The sequence below is a fragment of the Paralichthys olivaceus genome, chromosome 4, assembly GCF_024713975.1.
Source record: "Paralichthys olivaceus isolate ysfri-2021 chromosome 4, ASM2471397v2, whole genome shotgun sequence".
In the NCBI taxonomy this organism is placed as follows: domain Eukaryota; kingdom Metazoa; phylum Chordata; class Actinopteri; order Pleuronectiformes; family Paralichthyidae; genus Paralichthys; species Paralichthys olivaceus.
In genome coordinates, this window is record NC_091096.1 from 15563659 (window position 1) to 15583580 (window position 19922).

General features: G+C 41.9%; 2 protein-coding genes across 5 annotated transcripts in view; both read right to left on the bottom strand.

The window, feature by feature from the left end:
• LOC109633887 (drebrin) overlaps positions 1 to 8209 on the bottom strand; it is a 34115-nt gene extending 25906 nt beyond the window's left edge. The window contains exon 1 of one of the 2 annotated variants that reach the window (XM_069523904.1): positions 8117 to 8209. In XM_069523904.1, the coding sequence (XP_069380005.1) occupies positions 8117 to 8118 (2 nt within the window). In that variant the 5' untranslated portion in view covers positions 8119 to 8209. Of the gene's footprint in view, positions 1 to 5636; positions 6062 to 8116 lie in introns of those variants that run through there. The other variant, XM_069523903.1, reaches the window with a different exon arrangement.
• A 5052-nt stretch (positions 8210 to 13261) lies between these two features.
• rhobtb4 (Rho related BTB domain containing 4) overlaps positions 13262 to 19922 on the bottom strand; it is a 39813-nt gene continuing 33152 nt past the window's right edge. For all 3 annotated transcript variants that reach the window (XM_020093920.2, XM_069523905.1, XM_069523906.1), the window contains exons 8-11: positions 19587 to 19737; positions 19227 to 19315; positions 18954 to 19059; positions 13262 to 18490 (exon numbers count right to left, since the gene is read on the bottom strand). In XM_020093920.2, the coding sequence (XP_019949479.1) occupies positions 18312 to 18490; positions 18954 to 19059; positions 19227 to 19315; positions 19587 to 19737 (525 nt within the window). In that variant the 3' untranslated portion in view covers positions 13262 to 18311. The remainder of the gene's footprint in view (positions 18491 to 18953; positions 19060 to 19226; positions 19316 to 19586; positions 19738 to 19922) is intronic.

A 19922-nucleotide genomic window follows, 5' to 3' on the forward strand; every position in this document is an offset into this window, starting at 1 on the left:
CATTACCAACCTTCTATAGGGCAATGACAAGTCACACTTCAACACGGTGTCAATTTGTGGTCTTACACCCAACAGTTTCCATGCTAAGGAACCAAATCATACAGAGGCGCACACACATAATAGCATACACACATAAAGTGCAACCTTCTCTTCATCAGACCCACAATTATCTTACAGGTTTGTCTTGAATCTAAATAGTGTTTAAGAATAGTAAACAGTTGTTTGATTACTGCTTGAATCATTCTCTGAGTTCACCAATAAGAGATACTTATAACAGCCATTATTGTCATTATCTTCCAACATGCCACCCACAGACTTGCTCACACAAGAAAACTCGGCTGAGGGTAGTTTTGCAGGAGGCACAACCCACATGGCGCTGTGGTCACGTTGGTGTTGTGCAAAAGCTTTAGGAAAAAAATAAACTTTATATAACCAGAATGCAGTATGACTATGTCCTGATGGGGCAATTGCATGCTTAACATTTGTCTTAATGTCACGCCAGGAGAACTCCTATGGCCCAAATACTACTCAACCCAAAGTATTGCTTATGTTCTGCTGTACTCCAACAACAAAAAGCATTTTCAGACACGAACGCAGCAGGAGATTGTCCGGGTCAGACGAGTTCACAACAAGAAAAACGCCTTTTCACTCAGGTGAGGGGTGAGGGGCAGAGCATGCAGGAGGCAGGATGAATCATATAACGTCTACTGCGAAAAGCACAGTTTTTGATTGCGCCACATCCACACTGGTGTCAGCCCTCAGAAGAAAAGTCATTAACACACCCACTTGCTTGCTGTGAATTCAGCAGAACTGTCCTGCTGTATCCTCACACTGGCTCATTTGGACAGTTGCCAGACAGTTTACTGGAGGCTGGCAGGAAAGATTCCAGAGAATGTCTTGGGCAACTGACTCGGACATTTGCGTTCTCACGTAGAACACCTCGGGATAATTTCAGGAAAATATCAGGAGTTCAGTGCTTAGAATTAGATTTAGGTCAGGGTCACACTTAGGCATTTTATTGAGATTGTTCAGTTTTGGGTACATTTGGGGTTAGGCAATGTATTATGTCCTCACAACTCTAGAAAGACAATAATCTGTGTTGGTCTGGGCACTGGTTCAGTGTCACTGTCCTCTGACTTCGCATATGCAGTATCTGACTATTTATATCAGGGATCGATCAAACGTCCTGCTCTCGCTCAGCCTTATAATAACGCTGTGTGTGGACTCTGAAGCCTTATCCTGACCGGCTGGAGGAAACGAACCAGACGGCTTGTTTTCCTTCTGTGGAAGTCACGAGTCAGGTGATCAGTGGGTTTTCTTTCAAAGCGGAAAACTGCAACAACCTTTACACCAAACTAGATGAGGATTACATTACAGCATTAATACTGTTGGGTCTCTTTTTTTGGACAGGTGAGTCATATTTAAGGAATTGAACAAAAAGCAGAACCAGTGTTAGGAAGTTCAGGCTCTGGGTAACTTTGATAAGAGCATGGTGATAATGGCTGTTTATCTCTACTAACAAGATGACTGATTTACTGCACTTCCACATAATCTCCCTTTGGAGTTAAGAAACACTGTACACCTACAGCAAACACAAGCACTGGCACTCAGTGATGTTCATCCACGCACACACACACACACACACACACTCCTGCATGTTGCCACCTCTCCCCCACAGGTGTATTCCATCCAGCACGTAACTTTATACACAGGAGCTCTTTGGGCCTTTGTTAATCATACATGAGCCACTGGAGGTTTTGGCAAATAGCAGAAACACAAACACCACAGGCTCCAAAAAAGCTGAAATAAAGGTTCCTCCATTTACCATCAACGAGAGGTTGGAGAGGAGAGGATTGTGTGTTATTGTAATGTAAGATTAATTAAAGTTCAGACATACTGCCAGAACCACATGATAAGATGAATAAAGGTATACATAAAAACAAATTATCCAAATCTGCATAAGTAATGAATTCAGTAGGTTAAATTCCAAGTTTTAATGAAGAAGAGGAAGATCTCAAGCATCATTTACAAAAGTGTTACTGAAATAGAGTGGAAGCCTTAAAAATAGATGATGTCAGAACCCAGCTACACTTCTGCTAAAATAAAGAATTACCACTAAAGGCTTTACATTGTGTAGCAATAAGTTCTCCTTAACTTCTTGTAAAGTTTTCATTTTCAAATAAATGAGGAATGTCTCTACCTGATAAAGCAATACCTGATACTAAAAAAACAATAAAACAGGAACAATCAGTTGTATGTGTCTGTCAATCAGTTCTAATACAGTAGCATAGTAAATGTTAAGTAAACTAAAATATAACTTAAGATATTTCATATTCCTCATTTTAACACAGGCAACAGGCCGATCTTCTGATACCCCCCGCCTCTGAACAAACTAGAATTAAGATTCTAATATTGTGACCTTATTCTCAGAAATCTGTTATTCTCTTTTAAGTGGCCCTAATACGCCATCTTTTGAACTAGTCTTTCAACCCAGAATGAATGAGGACAAGATGGATCGCACTGTAAATACTTTATCTAAACAGAATCACACTGTTGAAACAATGAAATCAGATATTTACTCAATGCGTCACTGTCTGTATACTGACTAAACACAAGCACAGTATCAAAGTGTGGACTTCAGAAGAAACGTCTATGAAGGTGTGTTCAAAGTCACCAGGGCTCACAGATGTCTAAATGCAGTCCACACCCAATACTGATGAAAAGAGGTCAAACTGTTCCACGGCTCAGCAGGACGTCCCTTCTGATTTACTTAGCCAGACAATGCTGTAAACATTTTACTGAGCTGATTTCTCCCCCTCTCTCTTTTACATGTTTGGCTGAGTTGGTGCTGTTACAATCTATTTGATATTTGGCAGGGAGACACCTCTGGGAATATGTGCTGGTTTGGAAAATTGCTCTTGTTTAAACTGTCTCACTGACTGAGCTGCGAATGTGTAAAATGTGCAGAACAAACCACTGAGGCAGTTGGGTGAATTGTCAGGAACAAGGTGTTCTTTTACATTTGCTCTACAACTAAAACTGTCAGTATACAGTAGCAGCTTTATGCATGGACACATTAGCAACAGTGTGTATTTGAGTCATTTATTTTTAGTATAAACTGGACATGAATCATGATTTCCTGCTGCTAAGAATTAGAAGTATTTCCTGCTCCGAGAATTGGACAGTGTCCTTGGGAACATGCATCCTAACTGTTTCTCTTTCTTTCTGACTAACAAGTCAGAGCACACAGAAACACAAAACACATGCAGACGGAGCAGGATCCAGCCTACGAGCGAGACACTTTGTAGTCCTCTCCTCAGTGGTCTGGGAGACTGAGGAGAGACCTCCAAGGCTGTGAGCTGAGCAGAGGGGTCTGAATGAAGGACGCATTGAAATTGCTCTTCTTTTCTTCAGAGTCTCCCCCACAAAGGGTCTGCTTCCCATTCAGGACACAGGGTCATTAGATAATACACGCAGGGACCTCAAGGCCATGCAGTGGGGGCGGGATCGCTCAACAACACGAGCTCCAAAGCAAACTTCTCAAACTTCTCAACGTTCGCCGACTCACTTAAGTGGTCTTTGCTAGATGCATACACACATCCAGCAACAAACATATTCTCATGCAAACTCACCATGCATGGAAATAAAATCCCTTTAACGCACGATCACACACATGGTCGGTCTCTGTCTCGCTGGTCTGAGAGTGGGAATCATGACATCATCGTGTTCCCCTACACCCCTCTATTCAGTCCCAACAGAGGTATTTAGCCTTCTAATGTGGGCTCAATGAATGCTGGGATGTGTGTGTGTGTGCATGTGTGCGTGTATGTGTGCGTGTGTGGGTGAGAGAGGGATTTTAGGTAGTGGGTTGGCAGAGGCACAATCCAGATCCTGTTGTTCACTGAAACGCTGTCCAATGAGAAACTGCTGGATCAGTGAAGTTGTGAGTATGGAGGTGTTGTCATGGGACAAAAGGCTCCGTAGTGATACTGAACATGGAAACTTTTAGACATTTTTTTCCCAATGCAAGGAAGAGTGGAAACTAAATGAGTGTGTTCTGTCTGGAATAGGGGAACTTCTTTCCACCCTGAGTCTTGACATCATATTTCAGCTTGTCGAGCTTAACACATGGCGTCCTGACTCTCATTTCCTCAAGTCGGCATGGCGTCATGAGAAGAAGGGAGGAAAGGTGGGCAGGAAGAACGGTGTGGGAGAGAGGGAGATGAAACAGAGATGAACAGAATCACTAATTTACTTCCTCATGACCACACGTGGGGGGGTGGGGTCTTGTCATTACTTCTATGAACTATAGCTTCACCTTCGAAGTGAGTGGATATTGAAAGTGTGTCTCCAGTTCTACTTTGGAATAACTAGTGACAACATGCATCTGTAGCTGCAGATTACAAAATCACACACACACACACACACACACACACACACACACACACACACACACACACACACACACACACACACACACACACACACACACACACAGGATAAAAGGAGGAGAAAGGGGATGAGAAGGGCAGACTGGGTTTGTTTGGATAGGAAGGATTGGAAACCATAGTGACAGTCAGGTCATAGTGTGTCAAAAAGACAGAACGAGACACGTTTCAGGTGCTCAGGGTTAAATTAAATTAAATTTTTGCTTTCTATCTGTTAATAGTGGAAATGTAGAAGTATAGGGCTGGGCAATAAAACAATATCAATAATCATCGCACTTTAATTTTCATCAATCAGGAATATAATAGAAGTTCAATATATATTGATATTGTGCATTGTGTCAGCACATTGTGGTTAAACACATTGATCTGTCTCAGATTTGTTTAAAAGTGTTTGTTGTTCTCTGCTCATTTAGAAAAATGTAAAACTAAAACCTTCCCTCAGGAGCAAAACTACAATATCGAGTGATGTGAACATTTTGATCTCATCATATTGTTAAAAGACCCTGTGTGGCAGCTCTTTAATATTTTGTTCGTAAATAACCTTTATTGATCACATCCCTGCTCAACATTAGTTGATTGGTAGCCTATAATTGGTTGATGGTAGTCATGCAGGCAGTCTGTCAAATTAAAGAGTCTCTCCCTGAAAGACAACCCCTGTCAGAGATCAGCACACCAGCAGAAACATGATCCTCGGCACAAAGAATGACTCCTCGCAGCTCCTGAGGGGGAGAACAGCAAAGTCATGGAGCTCAGTGCCCGGGGTGAGGAGAGCGGGCCGCCGGCCAGGTGTTGCTCTCTGAGCCACACCAGCCGCCTGGCGTGCGCACTCACATCAGCTCCCCAAGAGGAGGAGAGGAGGGTCAACACACTCCTGTGCCATTAAGAAGAAGACGTTTGCATGCATTTGTCATTGTATATAAAGCCAGGCTGCGTGTTGGTCACCTCCCTATATCTCATTGGATTGATTAAAATCAAGCCTGGGTTTACGCAACAGAACCCGTGGCTGTGCGTAAACAGCTCAGGCTCGTTCAGTAGAAACCACATTAAAATCACGAACACGCCATGAAAGTTACTAATCTACTTTAAAGAGATGCAGAATCATAAATGCAATAGTTCAGGCATGTTGCGGACACTACAGAGTCTGTGATGATGCAGATTTGTTAAGGAGCACTACAGGATGTGGGTTACCAGTTGGTGGAGGAGCGAGGGTTGAGGATGTCCTCCTTGGCCGTGAGCAGTGACAGGCTGTAGGTATCAAGGTTGACCGTTTGCGTGCTCATCATGACAAAAGTTTCCAGACCACTCCCGCAGCTTCTCTCTTCACGGGTCCCGATGTTGTTCGGGCTCGGACTATCTGCTGGAAAAAAACAGCCACAGCCGGCAAAAGCGAGGGTCTTTCACGGCCGAGAGGAAACCTGCAGCGATCTGCGTGCAGGTTCATGCAGTGTGGGCTTTGTAGGTCCGAACGGGAGCGATCTGAGAAGCAGGCGCTGGCTGCGTGTCTTTACGCACAGCGTGGAGGAGACTGCGACTGCTGCTGCACACTGCTCTTTGTGCAGCGGGGTAGAATAAGTTTTCAGCAAAAAGCCCCACCTCCCGTTGAGAGAGTGGAAAGCGTAATGACTTCACTAAGCTGCTGAGAGACTCGGAAGAAAAGTGCAACGCAGCCACTAAAGCAACACGTGCAGCAGCAGGTCATAAAAATAAGTCTCATGCATCCTCATTGTTCTGTTATTCACAGAAGCTCATTTCTGCCACTTTGTTAAAATAAAATATAACATTTTGTTTTGAGAAACTTTCTCAAATAATGGCTCAACTAAAAACTTAACAACTCAAACGACAAGCTTGTCTCAAAACAACGTCTAAGTATCTTTAAAAAAGAATGATTCAGGCTGTTTCCTCAAAAGGAGGTCTTTGTATCTAACTTAAAAAATGACTTGAAAATGATGACTTAGTATCTCACAACAATAACGTACTTGATCAAAATAATGACTTGGTATATAATGATCCAAAATATTACCCAGGATCTAAAAAATCTCATAACTGAGGCTTATTATAGATAGATAGATACATGCATAGATAGATAGATAGATATCACAGCAGTCGGTCAAGAACATTCACAAAGAGTAAAGAAAAAGAGACAAGGTGCCAAATGATTTTGACTTACTATGTCATCAAATTTAATTAGAGGATTTTGACTCAGCATCCATGTTTTTTTTCACATCTCCTAGTAATCATCGCAGAGGATCAAGTTAAGAAAATTCATTCTTTTGTATAATATTATTTATATATGTAATTGTAATGGTTCTTTTAAACAAGAATGCAGAATATGAAAAGATGTGATTTAAAGGGGCGACAGGATCTGGAGCTGTCAGTCTCTCTTTTGTCTCTATTTGTCTTTGAATTGGCCCCACTGACCCCTGGCAGACTCCAGAGAAGCCATTTACAGTTTGGGCAGCCAAAGACTGGTCAATTTCATGGGAACTGAGTCCGAAACAGGCTTTGCAGAAATGAGGGAGCAGGGGAGGCTGTTTCAGTGTTGAAGAACAGCTGGGGGTCTGTTCAATGGCTGTCCAACAGTGACACACACACACTCAGACTGACCACACTCACACACAAGAAACTGCCATGCATTGATGCACAGGCTGTGAACTCTGAACAAACTGCCCCCCAGACATGCACACACACACTCATGCACTGGTATTTGTGGGGGTTTAAGATCTTGGATTATGGGAATGTTCCTGAGCTCTGTAATTTACTTAGCAGCCACTCTCAGATAATCCAGGACAGATGTAAAGGATAAAAGTCACAGGTTTTTATTTTCACATGTGCCAGGCTCAGGCTGGATTTGACCCTGCGCAGAAAAAAATCTGAATTCAGATCATTTTTTCCAAATACCATGCTCCTAAGAGGTGTGGAAAGAGTTCACTGTAGCTGAGTAATCCTTTGGTGAATTCTGGATTGAAACAGTCACCTGACACAATCACATGAGAATAATCCCTCACACTGAAGCCTGAAGAGTTTCCATCTTCATCTCTGTATAATTGCCTTTGGATACATTTCTTATTGTCAGGGTTGAAGCTGTTTTGGATTACGCCAGAGTAATTAGTCTTTGCTCTCAGTACAAAGCAGTATTTTACATTATTTAACACTTTGAGGATTAAGAGAAACGAAAACTATTGCAAGGAAAAAGGATATCTAGTTTTTCAAAAATGTCTAATTACTTCCACCCCTCTTTGTTTGTTTGTTTCTCAGCAAGATTACACAGAAACTGTTTTCACATTCTTTAACATTGCTAGATTTTCCAGGGAATAATTAATGGATTCTGATGAAGAAAAAAAAATCAGACACATTTGGTGAACTGGTGTTTATGAGTGTGTGAAATTTAGTGCAGCTTGATTCATTTAAAGGGGACTGTTGGGCCTTGGCAGAGGTATGTTCTTTGAAAGAATTTAAAGTAGTGTGATGGCTTGACCAAAATAACAGAGACTCACTTGCAGGAATCAGACAAATGTCATAGATTCTGATCAGTAGTCTCAGAATTAATGCAGGCAGAGGTCATACACAGGAAGGTAGTTAGAGATGCAAAGGTTACAAGGAGTCCACTGGAAAAAAATCCCAAAATCCAAACAAGTAAAGCCAAATAAACAAAGCGAAGCTAAACTTACATGGCATATATTCCCAGACACAAAAACAGGCGATGGTCATGAGCTGGATACGAAGGACAGAGACAATCTAGCCGGAGGTGTTGCAGGTGTATACACTGGTTGGGTGATGAGGTGCAGGTGAGGTGAGTGCAGTGGAAGGAAACTGAACCATGGTAGGAAGTGAAGCTGGAGTTCATGAACAGAGTGAGGGGCAAACAAAATAAAAACAGGAAGTGAGTTAAAAAACGCCATCAAGGAGGTTATATTTTCACACCATCTGTTTGTATGTTGGTTGGTTTGTAACCAATTCGACGGATTTCCATCAAACTTGGTGGAAGGAGATGCTTTATGAGTCAGGGAATATTTTGGTGCGGATCCATGAATCTTTATTTGCTTTATTTACCATTTTAAAATAGGACAATTTTTAAAACAATTAGATGAATTCATGGATCTTGATGAAAGAGGTCAGGCATGTTTAGGGAACTGAGATGAACGTGAGACAGCTTGATTGAATGTAAGGGGACTGTTGGACCTTGGTGGAGGTATGTGCTCTAAGTGTCATTCTACAGTTGGCAGTAAAAACAGTGACACAAACACTTCTTGCTTGGAAAGGAATTAACTTCTCCCCAAAATATCCACATGTGGTCAACCCTGACTGTAAGTGGTGAGAAACATGTTGCATCATTTGTGTAAGAAAAGCATGAAGCACAGAGTCTGATGTTGTTCTGGCCCCCAGCTTGCATGCCACAGGGACAGGGGGCCATGACATCCTCATGCCGCTATTATTCATACAACTTCCTGCTATTAGAGGCTCTCCTGCCCTCCCAGCCTCTCAGCTCCACTCCTTGTGAATGTGAACTGCAGAGCTGTTATGCTCCACTTCAGAGGACTTTGGCATTTCCTCTGCTGGGGTGCGGCGGCAGTTTGTTGGAGATGGGGTCTAAATGTGGGGATGATTGTATGTCCAGTGGGGATTTTAGATCTGTGTGTGTGTGTGTGTGTGTATGGGGGGGTTAATGGGAATGTTCTCTTCATTTACTTCTCTAATTGTTCTGCTTCCTGCCTTCCTGCCAAAGACTAATCTAAGAGAGTGTGGGTGACAGAGTGTTGAGTGGTCCGGTCACAGTCAACATCCTCTCGGAGCACTCTTAAATTCAGAGTCCATTCATCAACATGTCTCTTTGACTCCAAGGAGTCATTGGGGTCCTGGTGTGTTCCATGTTTTAGTGACGTGTGGCATCACATACAACATACAAAGCAAAACCCTCTGATTTGACAAAATAAACGTCCTCCTCGTAACAAACCACTTCCTTGTTGACGTGGATTTGTACAAATCTTGTTTTCTTGGGGGAAATCAAGGCTTGCGTGACGGTTTTATGTGTCGAGACCTGATGGGCTGTGTTAAAAGGTCAGTTTGAGTTCAAGGGTCAAACCTTGATCGTTATCCTCTGTCCTTACACTTCACTAATAACATGCTCTCACTGCTCCTCTCTTAGAGGCCAGGACCTACTGTGCATCATTAGGTGTGGGTATGTGCTGGCATATTTCACGAGTCTATGAACGGTTGCAATGGTTGTAATCTTCGGCTTGAGTAGCCATAAATATAGCCTTCCCATGGCGTTATCCCAGTGTCTGGTGAATTTACAGTTTTACACTATGAGCTGCTGGAATGTGTCCAACCTTTGAAGGTGCCATTTGATTTTGGGACGATTGAAGTTGAATTGTAAGACGATTGTAAGACTCAGACTGACCTTCATTCCTGTTTTTTGTCCAAGTAGATGACTTAACAAAAAACCAGAATGGCACTCAGAGAGCACATACCTCCACCAACGGCCAAAAGTCCCCAAATGAATCCACATTTAAATTAGCTAGATCTTAGCTAAATTTTTATTTGCTTCTGCACCAATTTTATTTTTTTCATCAAGATACAAGAGCTTCTACAAGAAATCATCAAACAAGATGAAAAACCTTTCTCACTATCTTAAAGACAGTGAAAAAGAATCCCGGCTCCGCCCCGTGATCTCGATTCGCACCAAAATATAATGATATCCTTCCTGATCTGCACCACATCCTTCCTCTAAGTTTTGTGAAAATCTGTAAAGTACTTTTTGTGTCATTCTGCTGACTAACAGACGAACAAACACAGATTAAGACAGAACCCTGTTAGTAAAGATTTGCAGCAGATTTTATGGGTTAAGCTTGAAACAGAAGACAAAACTCCATGTTTGCAATGTAGCATTTTATCTAAGATTCTATAAACTGTGTCTTCAGTGTCTTATAAGTTCACATGGGCTGAACACAAGCACAACTAAGTAAATCACTTAAGTCCATTTTCAATCCTGTGTGTAGCAGCTTGACGACACCACTGCTTCCTCCTCCTGTCATTGTAATACTTAGCGTGGATCCTGGAGGAGTGATGTTATTCCTGGAGGTTAAAAATGAGGCAGATGCTGGGGAGGCTCTCTCGTGGTGATGATACGACTCATTGGGAAATTCGCCAGCAGCATACAAACATTCAACAGACAGAAGGACCCACAAACATACCAACAGCTGGAGCCAACAGAGAAACAAAACAAAGAGAGGGCACATGTGCATGTCATGGTCAAACATCCCATTTCTCTGAGTCTCTCTGCGTGTGTGTGTGAGAGAGAAAGAGGTCAACACACAGTAAATCTTTCTCACCAGGCTTCCAGGTGAGGTCACTGCTCAAATATGCAGCTTCACAACAACCCTGAGATATCTTTCACTTCAGCCTCGGGCTGGTGTGAGTCCGTGTGCCTGCCTGTGCTGTGGTTTCACATTTGTAAACACAAACAGGAGCACTGAAAAACATTTTTCCAAATGAACACAGCTTTTTCTCCTCACTTTGGTAGTTATTGCTTAAAGATTGTTGGATCTCCTCTTGGTTTGGGGGCTGCCTTGCTCCTGTGACTTAATGCTTGACATAAACAAACAGCAGAGTAATGCAGAAATAAAAAGAGGCCACAAATCTTTGTTTTAAAAAAAGGAGCTCCTCGTCTGCTTTCCTACACAAAGTAGCCCTTAAATTAGACCACAGTGTCAGGATAATAGAGTATTCATAAACTTTGCTCTGACAGGCCCTGATTTAAAGTTGTGTGTGTGTGTGTGTATGTGTGTGTGTGTATGTGTGTGTGTGTATGGGGGGCAGACAGTTTTGTTTATGGAACAGGCCTTGGGGAGGTCTGGACCAACAACATGTAGATGAGACAAGCTTGGAGGAGGGTGAAGCACACAGAGGAATGTGCTGTCACTCCTCAACCAGTGCACCTCCTTTGTATTTCTAGTTGCTCCACTTCATTATAAAATAACCATGGCATGTGCCCTCTTGTCTGTGTGTGTGTGTGTGTGTGTGTGTGTTGTTGTTTGAAGCAGTGAAATCATAAGCATGCGTCTCCTTGGTCCATAAGGAGCCCAGACACATTCACATTGTACCAACTGTTGGACAGTGTTTCAGTGTTTGGTCTCATATTCAGACCCTCTTATCTGCTCCCGAGGGAACCCTGGGAAATGAGAGCCAGATGTGGTGATGTCAGCACGTGTGTGTGACTCAAGTTGTGTTCTACGAGGCTGCGGTGCGAGCGCAGAGGCAAGGTCGGTGAGAAACACGAAACGCAGCCCACGGATCAAACAGCTGACGCAGCATAAAGGTCTGTAATCAGTGTTCAGACCCAAAGCTTGTGACCATGGAAGATGCTGTAGGTCACTGCTACCATCGCACACGAGTGAATATACTAGAGAATGAAAGCAAAACTTGTGAACTATGAGTTTGATGGTAGGCAACTTTAATTGTACACTAGTGGAGACACACACACACGTCAATAAGGCGTATGAATGTAAATATCCCACTGCCCGCAACCACAACCTTCCTTCGTCACTTTCAGAAAGTTACCCATCATCTGCCACATCACTAACCATCACCATGGCAACACTTCCCATACATCTGTGGCTTTCTGTGATCCCTCACCAGACTCACTCTATTTAAAGTCTCAGCTCACGGCGTGTTGATCTGGATGATGCATGTGTTCAGGGATCTTACTCAATCTATTCCTCCTTGCTTATGAGGAAACATAAAAAGACATATACAAGGATATATGTTTGTAAGAGGGCAAACACAGGGGATAGCTTCTATTATTAGATTTAACGAGATAGCTGTGTTTGGTGAAAGCTGTGAGAATGTTTGAGCTTTGAGTTTCATTGGAATTTTAATCATGCACAGTGAGGGATAAAGAGGAAAAAACGTGGTGTTGCTTTGTGGCCCTGAAACAGTAAATATCTATGATCCCGCATGGCCAAACACTGTTATGCATGATACATGTTTTGTTCAGTTTATTTTACATCATGGGAACAAAGAAAGTGGTGCCGCAAATGCTGTAATTCAAATTAAAAAAAGAGCCACATGGCACATCTAAGGCATAAAGCTGTGTCAGCATTAGAATACAATAGCAAGTTTAATTTATGTTTCACACAGTAAAGTTGTGTTTTGTCCACTAGGTGGCACAGCTGCATCAAATGAACAAAGTGTGAGAGTTTTGCATTCACCCTGTGGAACAAAAACTGAGGCAAACCAACCATAGTGAGTCCATCATCAGTGAGAGTATTTATGCACAGTATAGATTTTTCTTTAATAATATAAACTGAGTAACATGTCATTGTTTCAGCTGTCAACCCAAAACCAATATGCATAATAATACAATCAGATTCTATGTTGCTGGTGAGTACAGGATGAGGTAATCCATAATAAGATGCCTGAATAGAATAAATCAATAGAAAATTAATTGAATAGAATTGTAATATGCATCTAGATGTTAAAGGTTTTTTCACCAGGCAGCTAAAACCATGGTGTCTTATCTTTCCAGGTCTATTTTGGTATCACCCATTTTTGTATTTAGCAGTTTTTACCATTAAGCACTTCCCATGTTTTCAATTATAGTGCTACATCGTCTATTGGTAACTAGAATTTTGTCTGTAAAGTGTTGACTCACTATCTATTCTTGCTTTTTACCAGCTTAGATGACAGATGGAGCTACATCCTTCTTCCTCTTTTAGAGATCTACATTGTCTGACAGTGTATTTTTAAACTGAGTAACAGTAAGTGGAACAAATAACACAGTCACACATAACACACAATAACAGATTTGAGACAAGTTCAAAGATTAACAGTTTTAATAAAATCCATGTCAAACATCAAAATACTGAAATGGCAAAAAAAGAAAAAACTTTTCTTTCCTTTTGAAAGTTTGTACAAATCACAGTGGTTCAAAAATATTAAAAAATTTTAGTTTCAAAACATTTTTTGCAACAGCGGAGCAGCAAAACATTCTGATTGTTGTATATTTTCTTGAAAGCCCTTAATAGTTGTGTGAGTGTGGTGTGCTCTCTCTCTCTCTCTCTTGCCTTGTATTATAATTAACACACAATAATTAACGTGAGCAGTAAATATTAATATTAAACTCATATGAGCCAATGGAAAAAAAAAAGTGCATAACAATACTATACAGTATGAAAGACCCACTTCAACATTACAGTATAGACCAGGGGTTAATTCACCACGTCTGTCTATAGAAACACTCCCCATGTCCTGGGCCTCTCCCTGCATAAGATCCTATGTATACACCAGCTTAGTAAATACATACAGTGCAGTGAGCAGTTATAAGGTGAGAGGTTAAATCCAGCCGGGACTCGTTTAACATTTACAACACTGTACTGGACAACTATCTTCATTAAAGCATAATATACGTAGTTGTCCCAGCTAATATCTGCCTTTAATCCAACTGGTACTTCACAGATGCTGTTCCTCAAATAGAAATACACTGACTTTATGCAGCATATTAGAATGCAGCTAAATAGTGGAAGCAATAGGGTACACTGGTGAATTTGGCTTAAGAGAGAAAGAGATCATGAGAAAGTGGAAAAGATATTTTTAACTTCTGATCAAGAAAAGTGGTAAATATAAAGAATTGGCATACTTATCAAAAAAGTAGTATTAGGCTACATAATAGAAAGTGCAGGCACCGGAAAAGAGTGCGAATACATTGTTTTAAAATTGCTGGTTCACTGGGTTTCTTGGTCATATGTAATTTAAGTTGCGTAGCTTTAGAACCGGCGATATATTACAGACTGAACTTGTCAAGCTCCATATCTTGGATGGATGTTATCACTATGTCCCTAATAGCCAGTAACTGCTTTCAGCATCAAAACTATTGAAGGAATCTAATCTACACGAGCTTTAAGATACTGTACATTAAAGAAAGCTGCCCGCTCTTAGTTCTGTGCTCAGTAGGCTGCAGGTCAAAGTAACATCAGCCTGCACGCAGCCCAAAGAGTGAGATTTCACTGAAGGCACAGCAGAAAAGACCAAAAGAAAAGGAAGATCAGGCCTGGAAGGAGGAAAAAAGAGCGCCACCTAAAGTAGTGGCATAAAAAGGATGCGATGAGATAGAAGAATATCAATGTGGAGCAAATATTGTGGAATAAAGCTTATACAGTTTAAATCTGCATTTCTTTTCCTTTCTGTGAGTCAGGGTTTCTTAACCTTTTTTAATTACTTGACCCCGTGAGCATATCAAGTGACCCCAAATGAGGTCAGAACCCCAAGGTTGAGAAACTCTGCTGTATATACAGAAACCCAGCTAATACCAGAAACATGCATCATGCTTTTCCCTAATACCTCTGTCATTTCATGCAGACTAAAAACAGTATAATCAGCTTTCAGCCATTCAGGATATTCTCAAAATATGTGTGTGGTAATACTTGATTTCATTTGTAATACTTGATTTCATTTGAGAGTTTGCTCTTAATGCTTTTTCAGGTGTTTACCCTGTACCCAGTATCTTTAAAATCACAAGTGTGATTGATTGTATTAACTACAAAACAGGACAGCTATACCGCTGCACAACAGCACGTCTGCATTTGTTTTTTGTTTTTAAGCATCTGTGGTCGTCCCAGCACTTTTAAAGTTGTGTATTTAGTGATGCTACCTTAAGCTGAGCTGAAACTAACTTGTGCATAAAGCCACATAGCGAGAAGAAGGCTACCGTGGGGTTCAATGTGGGAAAATTTGAAAGACTCAAGTGGAAACATAGTGCTACAGTCATCAGGTAAAGAAACAACTATACATAAGGAACAAGTCATGCTAAGCACAGAGAAGGTACAGTACAAAAAAAGAAAGAAAAGAAAGTGCATTCCAACACCAAGTGTCATTATAATGACAATGTTAGGCCACCATGCAAATGAACCACATCCCAAAAAGTGGCTTCACCCTCCCAGCACACAGGCCAGCTAGTGCTTATTTTAAAAAAGCTTTACTTTCTCAGAATCATCAGTGGTTTAGAAGTTACACCTGATTCTTTGTGATCACTGCCTCTCCATCACCTGGTCAGTGGAGAATCCCAAACACCATGTGAGTCCTTCTACATGCAGACACCAAACTAGAAGGAGCAGACTAATCTAAGGCCAAATGATTGCACCAACCTACTGCTTTCTACTAACAGACTGATTCAAGGCCATTTTTTCTGCATACAGCGAGCAGTGGGCCGACATTTTGACTTGTCACAGTAGAGAAGGGGCAGGTGTCACATTAAAATGTCTCTGTTCTATTCAACAGTCCCAGTTATTCATTTCTTATGTGCCCCTGTGTTTTTCCTACTGTCACATGTCAACGTGTCTTCTGTGAAAACAAATCTATGCCTTTGTTGGGTCTAAAATCAAGATGGATCATAACTGAGAAGTCATAAAGCCATATGGCATAATCCTTTTTATAGTTATAGCCATTGTCTGCTGCATCCATCAAGTCAGCAGCTGCAGAACCTGTCTGCACGTTTGAAATAAGAAAAAAAAAGGGTTTTAAATTTTGTGTCACTAAAAGGCACATGGACCGAGAGAAGAGGCTTCATAGATCCAACCAAATAAGACAAATCTAATAGCGCTCCTTTCTAGGGGCGACAAAAAAGCAGGCCATGCAAGTCCATCCAAAAACTGCCCCCCAACGTCCTCCTCTTTAGGTGATCATTTCTAAATTCCCATAATCCTGCCCTGGGATGAGATCAAATCCATGGAATAAACCCAAAATGTAGGTTCCATGTAATTCTTGCTGAGACTTGTGCACTTATTCTCTACTTTCACTCTTTTCACAGCAGAGTCACCTCAATTCTCACTTTGGTCTCATGAGAACGCATCTCACATCTATTTCAGGACTTTAACACATGAACGCCATGAACACGTCTTGCACAATTTATCTATCAGCCTTAGTTACCTGCGTAAAGCTGAGGGGCACCAAACCTGCAAATAGAACAAACGTGCTAAAAGAATCTCATCAACTCAAAGTCTGGTTTTTACATTCAGTCCTAAAGCCCAAAGAAATTAACACCCTTAGCAAGAAAATACGATTTGCTCTCATATGCAGTTGTAAATCAATCTGTCGTTTGAGACAACACTCGCGATTGCAAATTCAAGCTAAAGTAACATTATTTTCCTGGTTAAGGTTAAGGAAGCAAAACAGATCATATTTTTTACAAGATAAAAGACAGAACAAAGTTGTAACCACTGTGTGTAAAAGCAGAGATCTACACATTCTACAAGCAATTATCTATTTTGACCTATTTTGAACTTAAAGTTTAAGAATCCTCGTGTCAGATTCGAATACCATTATCAATTCTCTGCACATTCATCACAGGTAAACACAAAACAAGACAGACTGTTGAACTGTGAACATAAAAAAATCATGTGTATGTCTGTGTGTTCTTGTGGACTTATTGTGTCTTGAGCACCATTTTCAATTCCATCAAGAGGAATGGAAGGCAATCTCCAGCAAACATTACCACGAGGAGGGATTCAAACGCCACCACCTCCACCTTCGAGCCACGCCCTCAACTCTCCTCCACCCCTTCTCCGCTAATAAAGGAAGCAGAAATGAAGAAAACGAGGAAGAGAGAGATTAAAAGAATCGCAGCTTTGGCATTCAGAATCAGGTGAAACCCAAAAGTTAAGTATAGTTTTCAAATGCATCAATAACACTGTGAATGTGCTTCCACTTTCCTCTAACACTTTACGACTGAAGTTATACTTATGATCCTAATAATGGTAAGTAAGCATAAACTCTGTTAGGGTGCAGGTTAGTGCCGGGGGCCCTGAGCAGTGCTGCCCCTAGTGTTGCAGGGGTGTAAAGGCAGGCTGGCTGAGGTGCTCAAATGCAACCTAGTGGCCATGGACGTTACAAGCGCATTTGTTTATTACTGTAGCCATCACTCCTCCGTGGTAGAGGTATCCAGTAAGGCTAGCCCTCTTTACTCCCCCCATCATTGCTATAGAGTGGTCACTTTGAATGTCTCTGAGGTGCAGTTTTGGTGAATCCGAGAGCTGACGTTTTCTTATGTTGCAGGTGTGGTTTGCAAGAGGAGGTGGAACGTGCACGGAGTGGAGGATGAATGCCAGGGACCACAACAGGACTAGACTCTGGAGGTTAACGGTTATGATTTGGCCTCCTGATTGGAGCATCCTATTTTGCTCGCAGTTTTAAAGTTACCCTTACACCCATATCTGGGCTCTGGATTAACAGTCTCATCTTTGCGGATGCAGTGGCAGTCATCGAAGTCCTCAGCACTTCCTGGGAGTAGTGTGCACTACTCCCAGGGGGGGGGGCTTGGGCATGGGTATGTATGTGCAAGCTAACAGTCTGCGTAAAAGTGAAGGCAGAGGTAAGCTCCCTGAGAGGAGCCGCCATGGTCAGTGTGTAATAGTCATTAAGGTCAATGTGAAGGGAGGAGACTGAGAGAGATAAGAGAGCCCTTGGCTCCCAGTCCAGTCACTCAGAGGCTGAGACCCTGTGAGTGCTGGTGGAGGGAAGGAGCTCTGGTGGAGGGGACAGGGGGCTGCACTGCAACGCCACAGGCCCTCAAAGATCAGGAGGGCGTCTGGGAAGCACTCAACTCGGAAGCATCACTCAAACACACACACTCGCACACGTGCTAACCCTTCAGCTGAGTCCACACTGGTCACACAAGCATACCAAAATGCACTCATGAAGTCACCCACAGTTATAAAGAGGCACGTACATTCCCCCAAAACACGCTGACATTCAGGCAGAGTAGCACTGAGAGTCATTTCTCCACAGATAGAGGGTTCAGAGTCAAACTCCTCTTCAAGCTTTTGGGGGGGGTTGGTTTTTCCTGGGTGTGATGAAAAAGTCAGTGGAGGACGTTTAGGAGACATGCGGAGAGGAGGACGGGTGTCTCCAGAAACACCAGCCCCGTTTGGTGTGTTGCTTGCGCAGGATCTCCTCCTCACGCTCACGCTCTTTCTGAGAGCGCAGGTAGCGGTCCTCCTCCTTCAGGAACCACACCGGAGGCCAGCGCTGCTTCTCAAAGTGCTTCTGGTTCTCTACAGAGCATGAAAGGACACGTGTTTCAGGTGTAGTTTCAGACATGCATGATGCAATAAAGGAAAGGATGAAAGAAAGAATTAAAGGTCCAGTATGTAAGATTCAGGTGAATGGGATCTATTGAAAGTAATCTGATTATTCTACACAGAAAACCCATGAGGGATGACAAGATTTTAGAACTGTGATGATAAAATCTGTGTACAAACATGCACTTTCATGAAATATCAGAATTGATGTAACCTTTAAAGTATCTGGTGAAAGAGCAAAATGTTCTTCCTTATTAACACGGCCCATGAGGGGCATATGTCTGCTTTCTATGAACAAGCCATGCTGCAATTCCTTGGTGGTGGGCTTGAGAAAAAATATGTGTTTGTTCACTCCAAAGAAAAAATCATCCAAGTTCTTGTGAGGGGAAAACTGAATGTAAAAAAGGCAGATCAAGGTAAATAGAGGCTTCTGTACCTGGAGACATCGCCTTCATGTCTTTGGGAAACTTGCGGCAGATGCTGTTATAATTAGTGCAGATGTGATGGAGACACCAAGCTGAGAGCTGCTTGGCATTGTGGAACTGCAAAAGGAAAAACAGAGGAGTCATTAGGAGTCATTGCAGTTGTAAAAGTGAGGCGAGATTAAAGTAAAAAGGTTAAACAGAATAACAGACTACATCATTTTTAATTTACGAATCAATTATTATTAAGCTATTTAAAGAACAGTGATAGTGTAACAGGAACAGACCTGTGCAAGCTCGAGGTAAGCCAACACCTGTCCATCAACGTCAACTCCCTTCACCGCCAACTGGAGGAGCTCATCCACAGCGTGCTGCTCTGAAGACCCACAGAATGTACACGTTTACATCAATTCGGCTGTTTGCTTACAACACTGATCAGGGCCTACGTTTTAATCTCCAAGTATCAAGTTTTCTGGCAATGTGATTTACTCTTTAATATTTTTTCTGATGGAGTCATGGATAAAAGATGATTTGTGCACAGATCAAACATGGTCAAAACCACATTCTGCCACATACTGTCAGTACACGATATTCAAGGAAATAGGTGGTAAAATCGTTGTAAAATATCAAAGAGAAAGTGTAGTTACCTGTGAGGGCAACAAGGCGTGGCAAACAGAGGCGGTTGGCCAGAACAATCAGTTCCATGGGCTCTAGTCCAGGACAGGGCGTCAGATGACCACAGTACAGAAACTCCAGCACCCCACGCATACAGGCTGTACCGGTGTTTGGAATGGATACCTGGGAAATTAAGATTAAGGGCAGAAGGTAAGATAAAAAAATGGACTTATTCAAGCTTTATTTTTATCATTAAAAAACATTTGTTTATACTGAGTCCATGAGCATCTTATGAATGTCTCCTCACCTGCATTTGCACTTTTGTGCTACGAGACAAAATAACATGTTGGTAAAGTCATACACGGTGA